Genomic DNA, 16,789 nt, shown 5'->3' with positions numbered 1-16,789 from the left:
TTGCTTGCTGCAAATGCACCCTTGAGAAATGATGCATGAGAAGAACAGTCAGAGTCTTGCATTCTTGGCATACTCAGCAAGAGTGTGCAGGATGCTCAGGTCTCATGGTAGATTACCTCTTCCAACAGCAGCAGAATTAAACCTTCAATGCGGTTTTACTGAGTTTTATGACTAAAACGCTAACTGAAAAGGTAGCAACTATAAGCCCTTTCCCCTCATATATGTTTGCCTTGTTTTTCTGTCCTATCCAGGACATCTTGAAACCAGTCCTCTTGGATTATTTGATATATTCAGTTACTAAAACCAGTTGTGGTTATTACGAAGGCGGAGAACATTGACATCCTGAATGAAAGGATATAAGTTGATCAAGAAATGACCAGTGGTTTGATGTAGCTGAGTGTGACTAGATTTGAGAATGGAATGACATACAGAATCCAGATTAGGAAAATCTTAAATACTGTGCTAAATAATTAGGACATTTTTTGTGGACACACTGACATTTTAAGGCAAGTTGGTATATGAGGTATAAGGGAAAAAGATGGGTTCAGAAATCAGAATCAGTAAAATAAGGGATGTCACAAAAGCCAGCTGCAGATAACCAGTTGAGAAATATGGTGTTTGAAGGATAGCAGAGTATGCCGCCCCCAAATAGGCCACTTTGACATAAGGATTATTTTGAGTGGAAGCCAATTAAAAAGAAGTAGATACAAGAAAAGATCTCTGCCCTACCCCTATTTGCCTAAAAGCAGGACATAAATTTGTAAAGGTGTTCCCCTCCCCTCTCTACCAGGAAGGACGGAAGGTAATCACCAGAAATGGCACCAGAGGAACCCATGTAACAAGCTTTACTAACTCGCCCTTATCTTCCATTAGTTCCTCTGTATATTTACCTTCCCACAATTTGCTGTCCTAGAAACACAAAGTCTTTTTTCCTTTTGTTAAGATATAAGCCCAAGTTCTAGCCACCCTTTGAGTTATTCATCACTGAGTATTCACATGTGAATGCATGATACACATGATAGTAAACTTCTATTTGTTTTTCTTTTGTTAATCTGCCTTTTGACAGTCTAATTTACAGGTGCCCAGCCAGGAGAACCTAGGACGGTAGAGGGGAAAACTTTTTCCTTCCCCACAAATTGTAAATAGGATCAAATGCTAAAGAGAGTTCAGGTAGGATGAAGACTAAAAAGAGTTCACTTTATTTGGAAATAAAAGGGTTGTTGGTGCCTTCTGTCTGAGCAGTTTCCATGGAGTATGAGAGCAGAGGCTAAATGACTACTATATGCTGAGGGAAAGATTCTGATGTGAGAAAATGGAGACAACATTTGTTCATGTCTTTAAAACTGAATAATTAACAGCTGGTATGATACTCTGTTTCAGACCTTCAAGCTTCATAAACTAGATACAGCAGATTACATTTTTTTCTGTATGGCTCTCCATGGATTTTCCCTTTTGGACCTCATCCCATTGGTCAATGATTCACAAAGGATAAAAGGTTCCGTACCTCATGCTAAGAAAATAGCATGTTCTCTAGCAAAACTGTCACGATTTTCTGTAATGGCCTCACCCTGCCTGCGTTCATTTCCAATGTCATATTTTTTAAAAACCCAAATAGAGATCATCTCCATTAGCAAATTAATATTATAAATAGAACCTACATTGCTGTTAGTGTTTATAATATGTATAAATTTATATATAATATGTATAGTATATATAATTTATATAATATGTATAAATTACATATAATTGCTATGTAATATTAGAATACCTTATCCTAAATATATATGATGAAAGCTTTATGCATAATTGTTTTTCTTTAAGAAACAGTTTCAAGTATATCTAATTGTACGATTACACATTTTTAAAAACCTACAAGGCTTTGTCATTATTTCTTAGTGTTAACATTAACCAAAATGTTAACACTGATTATTTCTTAGTGTTGGGATTAGATGAATGTGTTCAATTTCTTATTTTTACATAAAAATATAAAGGAGATTATTTCAAAATATTTGATTAATAAATGTCAGATTCTATTTTAATTCTCTCTTTCCAAGAAGGGTTGATATAGTTTGTCTATATATAAAATCTCAAATTATAGTTTTGAAATTGAGGTTTGTAGCTGGGTACATTTCAAACTCTTACCATTGTTAACGTAGGTGAACTGTCTTGGGTTAGGACTTCATCTGAGAATTCTTGACGAGTATAAATTTAAGGATTTGGAGAGTTTAAAATACTAATTTTTGAAGAGGAATTGAAAAGGCAAATATATCCCTAACCTTTGAAGTATAGTCAGCTTCCAATTATCTGCATGTGAGGGAGACCATTTCCTCCTAGATGGGAGTTTCTCACACTTGCTGGGAAACTGCCATTGCATGGATCCTGTAGAAAAGGGTTCTGCCCATCATGTTGGTTTTTAAAGCAACACTCTCCTCCTGCCCATGCAACTGGATGGAATTGCACATCTATGCTTCAACCCCAGTCCTCCTTGCCATTAACAAGGATAATAATCAGATGAATAGAGGTTAGGAGATTAAGTTCTGAGTGACATTGGCATTGTAAAATTGATTGTCATGTCTGCAGTTCCAATGGCACCTGGTTTTTCTTTGTTATGTTGAAATGAAATTAATAGTATCTTAATACAAATAAGTGATCCTATGGTTATAATCGTTTACTTAAAATTAATGAAGCACTGATTTCAAACAGTAGCCCAGTGCTCATTTTCATTTAGATAGTTGTGTTTATTTATTCAATTTTTTTATTGAGGTCATAATAATTAATAACATTATGAGATTTCAGTTGTATATTATTTGTTAGTCACTATATAAATGTGCCCCTTCATCCTTTGTGCCCACCCCCCAACCATCTTCCCACTGGTAACCACTAAACTGTTCTCTTTGTCTGTATGTTTGTTTATCTTCCACATATGAGTGAAATTATATGGTATTTGTCTTTCTCTATCTGGCTTATTTCACTTAACATAATACCCTCAAGGTCCATCCGTGTTGTTGCGAATGGGATGATTTTGTCTTTTTTTTTATGACTGAGTAGTAGTCATTGTATATATATACCACATCTTCTTTATCCATTCATCAGTCGGTGGGCACTTGGGTTCCTTCCATACCTTGGCTCTTGTGAATAAAGCTCCAGTGAACACAGAGGTGCATAAGTCTCTTGAATTGTTGATTTCAAGTTCTTTGGATAAATACCCAGTAGTGGGATAGCTGGGTCATATGGTATTTCTATTTTTAATTTTTTGAGAAATCTCCATACTGTTTTCCACAGTGGCTGCACCAGTTTGTATTCCCACCAGCAGTGTTTGAGGGTTTACTTTTCTCCACAACCTCTCCATTTGTTATTTTTTTAAACAATTGTGTTTATTTTTATCTGTTTTATTACGTGGGATTATTTAATCTTTACAGTGCAGCTATAAAACAGGGAGAGAGCAGAATCCTGGGGTAAATGAGGTAGATTCAGGAAAGAGAGCAGCCTGGGTTCAGATATGACTTTATGTTGGAATCCAAAAAGTTAGTGGAAGCTTCCTAAAGAAGCGAAATCTAAACAGAGATTGAAAACATGAGATATTTAGTTTGGAAAGGGAGTTGGGAATTGAGAGGGTGGAGAAGAGTGTCCAGGAAAAGAGAAGAGCCTATTTGAAGGTGTAGAGGCTAGAGAGAACATAGCTTGTTAGTGAAACTGGTTAAAAATAAGCCATCACAACCACCCAGAATCCTTTAATGCAAAGAAGGAACATGGCAAGAGGAGAGGTTGCAGAGGGATTTAGGGATATACTGGAGAATTTTAAGCACGGTAGTGATCTGATCAACTTCATGTTTTACAAATATCATTGATATTGCAGTATGTGGAATAGATTGGCAGGTGACAAGATTCGACACAGGCAGTTTGATGAGGAGATTTTTGCAATAATCCAAGTAACAGATAATGCTGGCCTTGATTAGGGTGTTGTGATGAGGAAGGAAAGAAATTGCTGTGCTCAAGAGCTATTTCAGAGATAATTAATAGCTCTTGAAGATAGATTTGGTAGATGGAATAGGGAAGAAGGAGTAGTTGAGGTTGACTGTCCTGTTTCTGGCTTGATGACAGTGATTGTCCCAAGGAAGATAGGAGTTTTAGTTATGGTTTCCTCCCCGTGACTGGACGAGTGAGATAGAAGAGGAGTTTGGGAAGAAGAGAATATTAATTTTGAGGAAGACCACTCATCTAAAAAATGTGGAACCAGAAAGCTAAATCTGCTACTCCCATGAGCTGTTTTATAGTCCATGGACGTAGCTTGTTAATAGAAGCCCTTTGTTTTATTTGTTATAATATCATTTTATCGGTATAATAGCACATAAGTAGTGTTTTCCTCCTCCCCTTTTTTGTAAATCAGTAACAGTGTCTTGCAGTCAAATAGTGTTAGATCTAAAAGGAACCTTGGAAATTATAGTTTCCATCCACAGATGAGGAAATTGGAGCTCTGAGAGAAGACCACGTGATGTCTGTGGAGTGAGAGAAATGGCCACTCCATCTCTCTTTCCACAGTAGTGAGCCAGCTCCATGTCAATTATTGCATTCCATTGAAACAAATGGAGTTGAAGACTTGATTAAAAAAAAATCATTATCACAGTGGCAAGAAAAAAGCTGCATAAGTACATTCGTTACTTAACACACACACACATATTTTTTTTGTATTGCAGAATTCTATTTTACATAACCAGGGTTGCAGAAATTCACTCACTTCTCAGTGTTGTCTTTCCTAGCCTTCCGTTGACCTTCCATCCTGATGAACTGGAAAAGGTTAAAACTCAGGCTTGGCTTTATTTCTAATAAATAGATGAACTCATTCCACTTCTGTAGATCTCAGTTTCTGTACCTCAAAAAATAAGGATGTGGGACCAGATTCCTTTAAAATCCTTTATTTGTTCTGTTTTTATCATTTAATATTTTCATCATTGGTTGTCTTGCTTCCTTAAACTGCTTCTTATTCTCCATGGCAAATAGGAACTTCTTAAAAAACCTGGGTACAGTAAGTCAGTGATGTGTACATCCAGGATGGTCCTGTATATAGACTGAATAGAAGAGGGCCAGATTTTGGGTTGCTCTGTTAACAATACATCATTATATTTACTTTCCTTCTTTGAAAACAGACCTTGAAATTAGGAAGAGAAGGCAGAAAAGGAAGATACTAGAGTCTGGAATAGATGGGGGTGACTGTAGGGTGGGTGTAATGCTGCAGTCTTCCAAGTGGAGAGAGGACACCTAGGAGATGCACATGATGATTCACTGGAGTTTGGAGAGAAAATATTAGAACTTCTATTGTATTTATTTTTAATTTCTTTCTTTACAAAATTCACCTTTCATGTATATCATAATATATGACAAATCAATATGGTACATGCATATCATATATAAATGAATACATATACATATATATTTTGTGAGAGTATGCTTAAACATGTTAAGCTGACAGAAGCGTATGGTCAAATAATTTTGGAAACCATTCGTGAAGAGTTTGAAAAAAAAGGCAAGTCAGGGCATCAGGAAAAATATTCTGTCCTTAATTTCTCATTTTTGGATATCATCTTCCCTAGAAATAAAAAGGAAATCTAAAACAAAAATAACAACAACAAACAGCATTTTGGTAGCAGAATTTATTTAACTGAGTCTTTGTCTCTTACAGAATTGAGAAAAAGTATTCACTTGCAAAAGTATTTAAAGACTAATTTTACTCTTCTTCATGATTTTTTGGAATCATTAAATAACTCGAAATGAAATTGACTCAGTATAATTTAATTCATTTAACTTTTCAACTGCAGGAGCAATAGTAGATTACGTTAGTGTTTTTAAAAGATATGGGCAGGAATTTTTCAGTCTGGCTTTTCAGTTTTTTTTTGTTGTCATTTATTTTATTTTATTTTTTTCCTGATTATTTCTCTCAGAATAAGACCACAGCTTGCCAAAGAAAAGATTGAAGGATGCCATATCTGTACATCTGTCACACCGGGAGAACCTCAGGTTTTCCTAGGGAAAGATAAAGCTTTTACTTTCGATTATGTGTTTGACATTGACTCCCAGCAAGAGCAGATCTACGCTCAGTGTATAGAAAAACTAATTGAAGGTTGTTTTGAAGGATACAATGCTACAGTTTTTGCTTATGGACAAGTAAGTATCAAATTATTTTCATAGAAGCTGTAACTTTACACAAGTGTCAATTCAGTTGCACTTTTATTTTTGTTTCTTGAGATAATTAAGACCAAGCACACATCTTTTCTATTCTTTTATTTAGACTGGAGCTGGCAAAACATACACAATGGGAACAGGATTTGACGTTAACATCATCGAGGAAGAACAGGGTATCATTTCTCGTGCTGTTAAGCACCTTTTCAAGAATATTGAAGAAAAGAAACACACTGCAGTTAAAAATGGGCTTCCTCCTCCAGATTTTAAAGTGAATGCCCAATTCTTAGAGGTAATAGTCTAGTTGTGTCACTAGTTTCCTTTAAATCTTGTCCTTGAGACCATAGCCATTATGATTTTACGCTCTTGACTTTAGTGCAGTACTTTGCAGACAGTGCTCAATAAATGTTGTTTGAGTAAATTAACATTAGGTAATAGGTAGCAGTAACAAGAGATAATTGGTAATAAGTATTCCTTACTTGTTAGCATTTAAGATTATAAACACTTAACCAGTGTCCATAGAGTAAAACAATCAATATTGTTTATTTCAGAATCTCTATCCTATAATTACTGTTGTAATGTAGGCAGGCTCACAAAGTGCTGGGAATTCAGCAACTGAGACCAAAAGGGAGGGCAAGAATGTGAGGAATAATAGGATTAAGGCTGTAGCACTATTCTGGCTGCAGAAGCCCGTATTCCTGCAAGGATAGGCAGATATTTAGATGCAATGTCCAATGGTTGGGGCAGATTTGGATCAATTTAGGGCAGTCTAGTCTGATGGGAGGCACATGACAGTAAGAGGACATGTAGGATTTGAACAATATTACAATTAGGTGGATGGTGATTTATAATACTGGATACTTGGTCCAAAGGGTGTTGTAATCTAGTTCTAATCTGGATCACTTGAGCTAATCATTTTGGTCATTGATTAAATGTTTTATTCAACACTATATAGCACAGAATAGAAAACAATTCACATTAACATCAGTTATCTTACTGCGGGTTTTAATGGACATCCCAATTTACTAAAAACTAAGGAGAATATAGCTATGTGTTTCCACCAAAAGAAAGGTAACTAATAGTGGAAAAAGAAAAGCAACAATGTTCTTCTGTCTTCCCTTTCACCCTCCAAAGTGTTGTTACACATTGCGACTTTAAAGCATCCTGATGGAAAAATAGGTTTGTGCTTCTTCTGAAGAGGTAGCTCCATCTTGTCAGCCACCAGTGATACAGAAACACTAATATCCTAATATCATTGCTGACCTTGCAAAAATACTAAGTATTATTTTTTAGATACATTAAGAAGGATTGTAGGACAATAGCAAATATATTTTTAGCTCAAGTAGTAAAAATCTTAAAATCTTCTCTAAGCTTAGGCTTTATCTACAGTTAGTACATATTTCTTAGAGTTTGTATTTATAAATATTTATCTCTTAGAAAGGATTAGTAGGTGTTTTATCTAGTCCTCAACTCCTTAGTCATGATTAAGTCATTTACTCTTCTTACTCTTATGAAGACCTCTGGCATCTATTTGTATTTGTAATAATAATTACTCCATTTATTTTTATGTATTATTTTGAAGAAATATGTCATTTTGAAGAACTTTTAAGGTATATTTGAAAGATAACATTATGCAATGTGTGTTATTATAGCTGTGAGGCAATTTCTTCTAAAATTAAACTTCTGCCATTTCCTTTTGATAGCTGTATAATGAAGAGGTCCTTGACTTATTTGATACCACTCGTGATATTGATGCAAAAAATAAAAAGTCAAATATAAGAATTCATGAAGATTCAACCGGAGGAATTTATGCTGTGGGCGTCACAACACGTACTGTGAATACAGAATCAGAGGTGACGTTTATGTTATAGCTAAAGTAGAGCCTATTTGGCTTTATTTAAATAGTCAGCTTTGCTGATGGTTTGCTTAAGATCAAGATATGAAATTTGCATCCTTAAGCATAACAGGGAGTTAAATTTTGTCTTCTTTCTTCATATTCTTTTTAATATTAGGATTTTATTGTTTAAAATGTCAAGGTTATTATAAAGTTAGTACATTTATCGTAACATCAGAAGAATCTAAGGCAGTGTTTGTATAGTTTTCTTTCACAGCTAGAGAAAGAGGCTTTGATAATTGAAGGTGAAGGATGAGACCACATCCTTTTGCTGTCAGGTTGGTAGGATCGTATCATTACTGCTAAAGGAAGACCGTTCAGAAGAGTCACAAAAATATTTCAGTGGAAGATACAGAAGAGCCTGAGTAATGCAAGTTATTGCTCAGTTTGTTTCAAAGTGTTCTACTGTAACAGTTTTGGAATGGAAACTGCAAATGTCAGCAAATGGCCAACAATAGAATCTCAGTGTTTTCTCCTATTAAAAAAATAATACGCTATTATACTTAGAAGTTCAGCGCAAAAAGTGCTTGTAACTAAAATAATATGAAAATCCACATCTTTTACATCCTTTAATATGGTGGGTTTTCGCCATTAGCTCAGACTTCTGATTGCGTGGTGTTTTCTTTAAGTATTGTTCATGTCAAACCCTTGTTTCTTTCCCTTTTCCAGATGATGCAGTGTTTGAAGCTGGGTGCTTTATCCCGGACCACTGCCAGTACCCAGATGAATGTTCAGAGCTCTCGTTCACATGCCATTTTTACCATTCACGTGTGTCAAACCAGAATGTGTCCACAGATCGATGCTGTGAGTTATTAGTTCTGATTTCTTCAACTTTCAATCTTCATTTCCCAAAAATCACATGAAACCCAGGAGGGTATATTTGAACCAAATTTATTTTGTTGAATCGTTCCTTTTCCTAATGAGATGTCTCTGATTCTGTTTAAGCTGAAGCTGGCCAACCATGTAAGATTTTGAAATAAAAAATTGGATGTGTGTCTGCAGCAACCAGAAAGCGAGCTGTGGCTGTATGGTCATGGCTGTAGTCACCTGAGACCCCTTTGCTTTTGAGGCCTGTATGCTACTGGTTTCCCTTCGTCAACATAAGCAAAGCCTCAGTTGATACAGCTGGGTTCTGACCTTCAAGGTTCTTGCTAACTTTTTCTAAGCTTCTAATTGCCAGCAGACATTTTTGCATTTATGTTTATTTGGCTACATGCCTACTTTTGGATATTTTATATATATATTTATAATGGGTGCAGAGTGGAGTTGGAGGATATTTAGTGTCGCGTTAATAAAATATTTTCAACTCTTTTCCTCCATTACAGGAAAATGTGACTGATAATAAGGTGATTTCTGAATCATCACAGATGAATGAATTTGAAACCCTGACTGCAAAGTTCCATTTTGTTGATCTGGCAGGATCGGAAAGACTGAAGCGAACTGGAGCTACGGGCGAGAGGGCCAAAGAAGGCATTTCCATCAACTGTGGACTTGTAAGAAGACTAAGTCTTTGTGCTAAGAACCTATCAGGGCTTTTCTATTGTCCTTTTCTCTTTTGTAGTACATAATACCCAAGTGGAAATCCTTCATGCACTGAGCTGAGAAATGAAAGCTGCAGTAAACTTGTAAACTTAGGAGTAACGCATTGAATTTTGATTTCCTCACGTTATAGGCTTTTTTCTTCTTTTCACATTGCAAATTTTCTTCGTCTGTGCAAATTTAGTGGGATTGAGTTTTATGACATGTGCAGAGAATACTACATAGAATAAAAATGGTTTAAAAAAATTCTGTTCACATTTAAAAATACATTGTTGAAATCAACATTTAAGATTAAATGTTTCACAGATGACTCTCAAAGTAGCTTTTTTGCTAACATTTTATGACGTCACTTTATTTTGGGAATTATAATCAAATGTTTTTTAGTAATTATTGTTTCAAAGGGAGAACTTTTCTTCATTATATTAGGAATTAACTTTAATAACATGCCACCTAGTGGCGTTTTGATTGGAAAACACCTTGTGTTTCTTAGCGTAAAGCTTCTGTTATTTGGAAGAAAATGTTTTAGAGTAAATTTTTGTGTAGTAAATCTTTTCTTTTTATTGACTTCATTATAAAATTGGACATTTGTTCCTGCATAAAAGTCATGACATCCCTAAGTTTCTGTGATGCTGATAGCATTAGGGCATGTTTTCTGCTTTGCTTCCCTCTCTCCCATCCTGGAGCTAGAGGCCCCAATCATATGGTCCTCTTTTGTCGTTGTCCAATATTTGCTCCTGTATGATCGCAACCCTTCTGTGGGGGAATCATCAACTGAGGCTGATTAAAGAGAGCCGACCTTCCAACTCCAATACCCATCTTGATGCTCCCACCCTATGGTTGAAGGTTGTGTTAAAGGGAGTGATCTGGATCCTGGACTTTGTGTATTGTTTTGAATTTCTTAGATGAAATCATGGTGGTATTTACATTTGTGCTGCCAGGAAAAGACAAAAGCCAGTGCTCCATTTTCCTATTTAGGCTACTGAAGCTTGTTCAAACACTTCTGATAGAGTTTCAGTGTAGCCAGTGGTTAAAACTCTGGCCTCTTTGGAAAAGGGAGACTAAGACACAATGTGATGCTGATGCCACTCTCTGCACCATCCATTGGCTCCAACAACGACCTGGTTATAGGTGTTTGCGTTACTGAAGGCGAGTGTGACCCCAACATTTAGGATAATGCTTATGCTGTAGGTGCTAGTCCAGGAACAGTAGGAAAAACAGTAGGGGTGACAGGAGGAGTGATTAAAGAGTTCTGTAATTTGATTTAGTTTTTTAGATATTGGATGCTTAGCATATAGATTCACTGTATTTCTAAAAACAGCTGTACTGGCATTAGGAATATCTTGTTCAGAGAAATCATACTGATATTTTTGTTTTAGTTAAAGGAGATTTTCTTTTCCCATAAGGAAGCTATACTGCAACAAGAAAGTTTCATGAAACTGTTAAACTACCTAAACTTTTTATTTTTTCATTGAGTTGAGGAGAAGAATTTAAAACATGAATTCATGATTTCTGGGGACGCAAACTGATGCTCTGATGATTCCAGAAATTGTTAGACGTCGCCAATCTTACAACATTTCTATATCTAAAGAACATCTCTGAATAGAAGTTTGAGTATCTGTGAGTTATGGGTATATACAGAGTACTAAATTTTGAGTGGTGTCAGCTTTTAGTAGTTAATATAGAAAACTTTGAGGTTTACTTCATACTTCAAAATACCAACGTAAAACAACACTAGACACAAATGTTCTCAATTCTGTCATGTCTCCATATTATTCTCTGTAAGCTTTTGTTATTTAAAAGTTTATAATTAGTAAATTTTTTATCATTTCTCTCTCTTTTAGTTGGCACTTGGCAATGTAATAAGTGCATTGGGAGACAAGAGCAAGAGGGCCACCCATGTCCCCTATAGAGATTCTAAGCTGACAAGACTACTGCAGGATTCCCTTGGGGGTAATAGGTATGCATAAGTGATTATCCTCCATATTCCTTAATTTCAATTATTCACTCTTTTTAAAGTTAAGTTTATAATGTTATTTATCAGAACTGTTTTTCTTATAAAGCAAATTAATAGGATGAGGAACTAATAATTATTAAGTACCTAAAATTTGTGAGTTCTTTTGTATGGTGTTATTGTACATGATCCTTATAACATCCCTTGAGGCAGATGTTATTATTCCTATTTTATAGATAAGGAAATTGAAATCCAGAGAGATTAAGTAATTTATTCAAAGTGACTTAGTTTGTAAATGAAGTTCATAGCATGTGGTCTTTCTAGTATATCATATTTTCTCTTTCAGTGCTTGGCACGTAGCAGATGCCTAATAAAATTTTGTTGAAGATTAGTGCTGTCTTCTAAGTAATTACCAAGTGATTTAAATATATTTGATGCCTTTTTACAAAATCTCCTAAAAATTAAAAATTTTTTTTACATGTGGAAAAACATTTTTTAATGTCAGTTGAATGAAATGTAGGGTGTTTTCTGGTTATAAACTTTGCTAACATCACTGATATTCCTCCTTTTCTATACTTTGCATCCTTCTGATCTGTTTCATCAGCTAAACACTTCTTGTTGGTAATTCATTCCTCTTTATAAACATCAGTAGATTGGTGTTGATGTTTATATAACTTTTTAAGTGCAAACATTTTTGGCCTTTAAATTCAAACAGCAGAATTCAACAAGTTACAGACAACCACAGTGAATCCATTATACAATGTTTTCAATAGTCTACCATCATGTCTACTGAAAAGATCATTAGATACTGTAAACTTATTTGGTAATTAAACTTGCAAACTTCCTTTTTGAACAACTATTATTCAAAGAATTTTGATAATGTTAAATTTATTTAGATTCAAAATTGGATGGATTTAGAAATAAAGTTTTATAGAATTCAACAGTATCATTTTTATATTTCTTCCTTTTATGCAATAATGGCATTGTCTTAACTCATCTCTCTTCTAGAATAGCTTATGTATGGGTGCAATGTCGCTTCTGTTATTGCATATTTCTTACTTCTGTTCTATATTTTCACTCTGATCCTGAATATCAATCTGCGTTATTATAACAGACAAAAATTTTTGTGTTTTAAGCCAAATATAAACTTTTCATGTTTGCTAAATTATAGCCCTTTCCTATATGTATTTCTTAAATATGAAAGAAGGTGGAGATGATAAATGTTCTCCCCTTACAACTTTCAATATTTTTGAATACTACAATACTTCTGAAAGATTCCACCCTGTAAGCAGTCTAAGATATTTGCACTGCGGGTCTGAAATTCCTCTTGAGTTTTAGACAGGCTACAGGTAAGTAGTCTCAGATATTCCTCATCCATTTCCTTACTGAGTGGTAACTCCTCAGAGGAGAAGACCCCTTCTAATCCTACCCTTAGTAAACCTCAATTCCTACTAAAAATGTTAAGATTGAACTCCTGGTTCAGAAGCCTTGTACTTTGTGTAAGCCTTGGAGAACAAAATACCTTCATTTTGTGAAGTTTGTACAAATTACTCTTAAAAGAAAAATTAGATCAAAGATGCTTTTGGAAACAAGCTACATATATTTAAGTGCATAATTTATTGAATTTTACTTATTTTTATTTTATTTTTTTGGTGAGGAAGATTGGCCCTGAGCTAACATCTGTTGCCAATCTTCCTCTTTTTGCTTGAGGAAGATTGTCCTTGAACAAACATCCGTGCCAGTCTTCCTCTATTTTATATGTGGGACACTGCCGTAGCATGGCTTGATGAGCAGTGTGTGCGTCCGTGCCTGGGATCTGAACCTGCAAACCCTGGGCCACTGAAGCAGAGTGCGCAAACTTAACCACTATGCTGCCAGACCATCCTTTGACTTTTATTTTTTTAACCTCAGCTGGCTTTCATACATTTAGACTGTTTAATATAATGTTATAACAAGTTTATAGCAAAAATTCTGAAAAATACAGAAAAACATAAAGCATGAATAAAAATATCAGTTATATTTCTATTACCTGCAAGTAACTACTGTTCACATTGTGATGTATTTCCTCCCTAATGTATTATATAATATGGTATATGACATAATATAATATAACAGTATATAAGATATATAACAGAATAGTATATTTAAATGGTATAGTTTCCTTTAAAACAGACTTGTGGTTTTATATAAACTTTAAAATTAAACAACTTTAATGTTTTCTTTGAATTTTTCATAAACACAACCATTCTTGAAATTTTTATCTTTTGGGTTTTATCCGATATGTCACTTTTTCACCACAATAGGTCTTAGCTCCTCTCATTCCTGACTTTCACCATTCTTCTTAAGCACTTGATCCCAGTGCTTCTCAAAACATTTGTGAAGGGAGAGTTCTCTTCCCTACCTGCCCAATTTGTGGCAGTTTAATAATAGTGTGCCCGACTGCACTCAGCTTGTCCCATTTGTGACAACATGTGAGTTCTAAAACACTTTAACTGGTCTGTACTCTAGTCAGTGAAATGAGTTCATTGATTATAGCAAGCTCAAATGTTGTAAAAGTCTCCAAAATGCTCACTCTCAATTTCTTTACTTATTGTGAACTATAACAAATACTTTTTAGACTGGCACTGGACTGGAGACTACTCTTTGAGAAGTCCTATTTATTCTCTAATCAGTGTCATAATCACCATCGTCACTTGATTTCTTATCTTCTTCATCAAAAGAGAGAGTGAGAGGGGCATGAATTATCTTAATTTTCTGACCTCCGATAAAGAAATGTTATGTACACGTGACACACACCACAAACAATTACTAATGACCAAATATCTTCCAAATATTGTGTTATGTGAAGTATACTGATGAATAAAGCTTGATGATCCTTGATGTCCTCTAGGAGTTTAGGGTCTGAGAGTAGGGTCTATAAAATTTCAGTGTGATAATAATAATAAACAAAAAGAGATATGCAAAGGGTGTGAGGAAGCAGAGAGAAAAGAGTACAGCCAAACTGAGCATTGGATTCTTGGACTAGATGGAAGCTGAGCTGAATCTTGAATAATAGTGAGAGTAAGGGTAAGTAAGGAAAGGCAAGAGTTGATAAAAGGGGAAAGATGGGTGGAATGGGACCACTTTTAAAAGGGTTACTATTAGTACTGTGTTGAGAGTATTGGGGGAAGGCAGGAGACTGGAGGCTATAGATCAAAATTGATAGGCATGAGTTTCCTACCAGGGTGGGTAAATTACCTCCTTAAGTGCAATTCCTATATATTTTTTCAGTTAGTGTGTAAGTGCTGTTTAGAATTTATTGACAGACATAATAGCTTGGGAATACTAAGCATTTCACTGTCTTGTTCTTTGGTTGGTAAAACAATTCATTATGACCATAAAGTAATGTTTCCCATTTTTCCTCTGTAATCTGGCCAGAAACTCTGGAACTTTGACCACTCAATCACAAGTGAAGTTTTCTATTGTAAAACATATGGATATACTAAATACTCTTCTGTTCAGGTGATAGGATTGTGTAAAATTCTTTGCTGACATCAAAAATCAGGATACAAGTGATTAAATAAAAAGAAGAAAAATTTAAAATCCTGAAATGCTAAGTGGATAATGAAAGAAATGATTTTTGAATTTCAATTTGTCATATTATAGGTAGATTAAATTTTAGAATTATTGTTTGCATTTTATCAATTTTTTGTAAAGAGGTAAGAAATAAGTATATGCACTTATACTTTCTCAAGGTATTATGGGTCAAAGAAGGATAATATAAATTGATTTTTCCTGATTTTACATAAGTAAACAAAATCTTTTTTCTTAAGATAGCTTTTAAAGCGTGATAGCTTTTAAATTTGCTTTAATTTTTAAGTTAGTAGTATCAATCTTCTGGTATCTTGAAGAGAAGATATTATTAGAGGGCAGGTATTTAAAAATGATTATTTCAGTGTTTTATTTGCTTTTATCTGTAAACCGAATTATTCTTTGTAACTTTCAGCCAAACAATCATGATAGCATGTGTCAGCCCTTCAGACAGAGATTTTATGGAAACTTTAAATACCCTGAAATATGCCAATCGAGCTAGAAATATCAAGAACAAGGTGATGGTCAATCAGGACAGAGCTAGTCAGCAAATCAATGCACTCCGTGGGGAGATCACACGACTTCAGATGGAGCTCATGGAGTACAAAACAGTAAGCTAATGGGTTTGGGCTGCATTTTGTGATACATTTTGTGAGTACAGTGATGCCTTTTTGTGATGGCTTGCATATGTATATCTCTGCAGTCTCTTGTCTGTCCCAATAGTGGCCTCCTTCCTTTTGGAGGTAGAATTCTAGTTTTTCATGTGGACAGCCTTTAGTAATTTTCAGTCTATCAACCTGACCAACCTCTTGTTTCAGAAGGCTTCCTACCCAATCAGTTTCTTTAGTGACAAATGCAGCATGGAGGGGATATAGTAGAGGGATAAGGATCTCTTTTGCTTGAGGCTGTTATGACAAAAGGACTCTTCACTGTAGAATTGCATAGTCCTGTAGCATCCTTAAACAAAACTCTTGTGTATTTAAGGCTTCTCAACCAATGGGAATATTTTCCTTTTCTAGGGTAAAAGAATAATTGATGAGGAGGGTGTGGAAAGCATCAATGACATGTTTCATGAGAATGCTATGCTACAGACTGAAAATAATAACCTGCGTGTAAGAATTAAAGCCATGCAAGAGACGGTGGATGCTTTGAGGGCCAGGATCACACAGCTTCTTAGTGATCAAGCCAACCAAGTTCTTGCCAGAGCAGGTATGTGTGTAGGGTGGGATGAGCGAGGGATTAACTTCTGGAGGGCATGGAACATTCTTTGTGTTCGTTAATTACCTGGACTATTTGAAGTCGAAATGTCAGTCTGCATGTGTACAACTTGTGATTTTACGTTAAATATTTAATTGGTAAATAATACATTCTTACAGAAACAAAATGTGCCCTTTGCTTTTTCATATTATCTTACTGACAGCATGTAATTAAGGGTAGGAAATTTGCTGTACTAATTGTTTTAAAGCATTATTGTTTTGTTTCCATAACTTTATTTTTTTCTCCCATTCTGTTTTTTTGAAGTTTTAATTTAAAGGAAATTCTTCATTTCTTATTTTATCTTTCAGGTGAAGGGAACGAGGAGATTAGTAATATGATTCACAGTTATATCAAAGAAATAGAAGATCTCAGGTACAGTTCACGTTCTGTACTATATAATGCAC

At 34.9% G+C, this 16,789-nt stretch overlaps 1 protein-coding gene across 19 annotated transcripts in view; it reads left to right on the top strand.

The window, feature by feature from the left end:
• Window positions 1-16,789, top strand: part of KIF21A (kinesin family member 21A) — a 147,598-nt gene that overhangs the window by 72,653 nt on the left and 58,156 nt on the right. For all 19 annotated transcript variants that reach the window (XR_011439734.1, XM_070270108.1, XM_023643359.2 and 16 more), the window contains 9 exons: window positions 5,937-6,159; window positions 6,284-6,466; window positions 7,878-8,027; window positions 8,738-8,872; window positions 9,394-9,561; window positions 11,449-11,564; window positions 15,544-15,739; window positions 16,148-16,337; window positions 16,694-16,757. Coding sequence is in view for 18 of the 19 variants with exons in the window: in XM_070270108.1 (XP_070126209.1) it covers window positions 5,937-6,159; window positions 6,284-6,466; window positions 7,878-8,027; window positions 8,738-8,872; window positions 9,394-9,561; window positions 11,449-11,564; window positions 15,544-15,739; window positions 16,148-16,337; window positions 16,694-16,757 (1,425 nt within the window). In the remaining variant the exon portion in view is untranslated. The remainder of the gene's footprint in view (window positions 1-5,936; window positions 6,160-6,283; window positions 6,467-7,877; window positions 8,028-8,737; window positions 8,873-9,393; window positions 9,562-11,448; window positions 11,565-15,543; window positions 15,740-16,147; window positions 16,338-16,693; window positions 16,758-16,789) is intronic.

This window comes from Equus caballus, chromosome 6 (genome assembly GCF_041296265.1).
Source record: "Equus caballus isolate H_3958 breed thoroughbred chromosome 6, TB-T2T, whole genome shotgun sequence".
Taxonomy (NCBI): Eukaryota; Metazoa; Chordata; class Mammalia; order Perissodactyla; family Equidae; genus Equus; species Equus caballus.
Note: the sequence above shows the minus strand (reverse complement) of the source record. Positions and strands in the feature narration are given on the sequence as shown.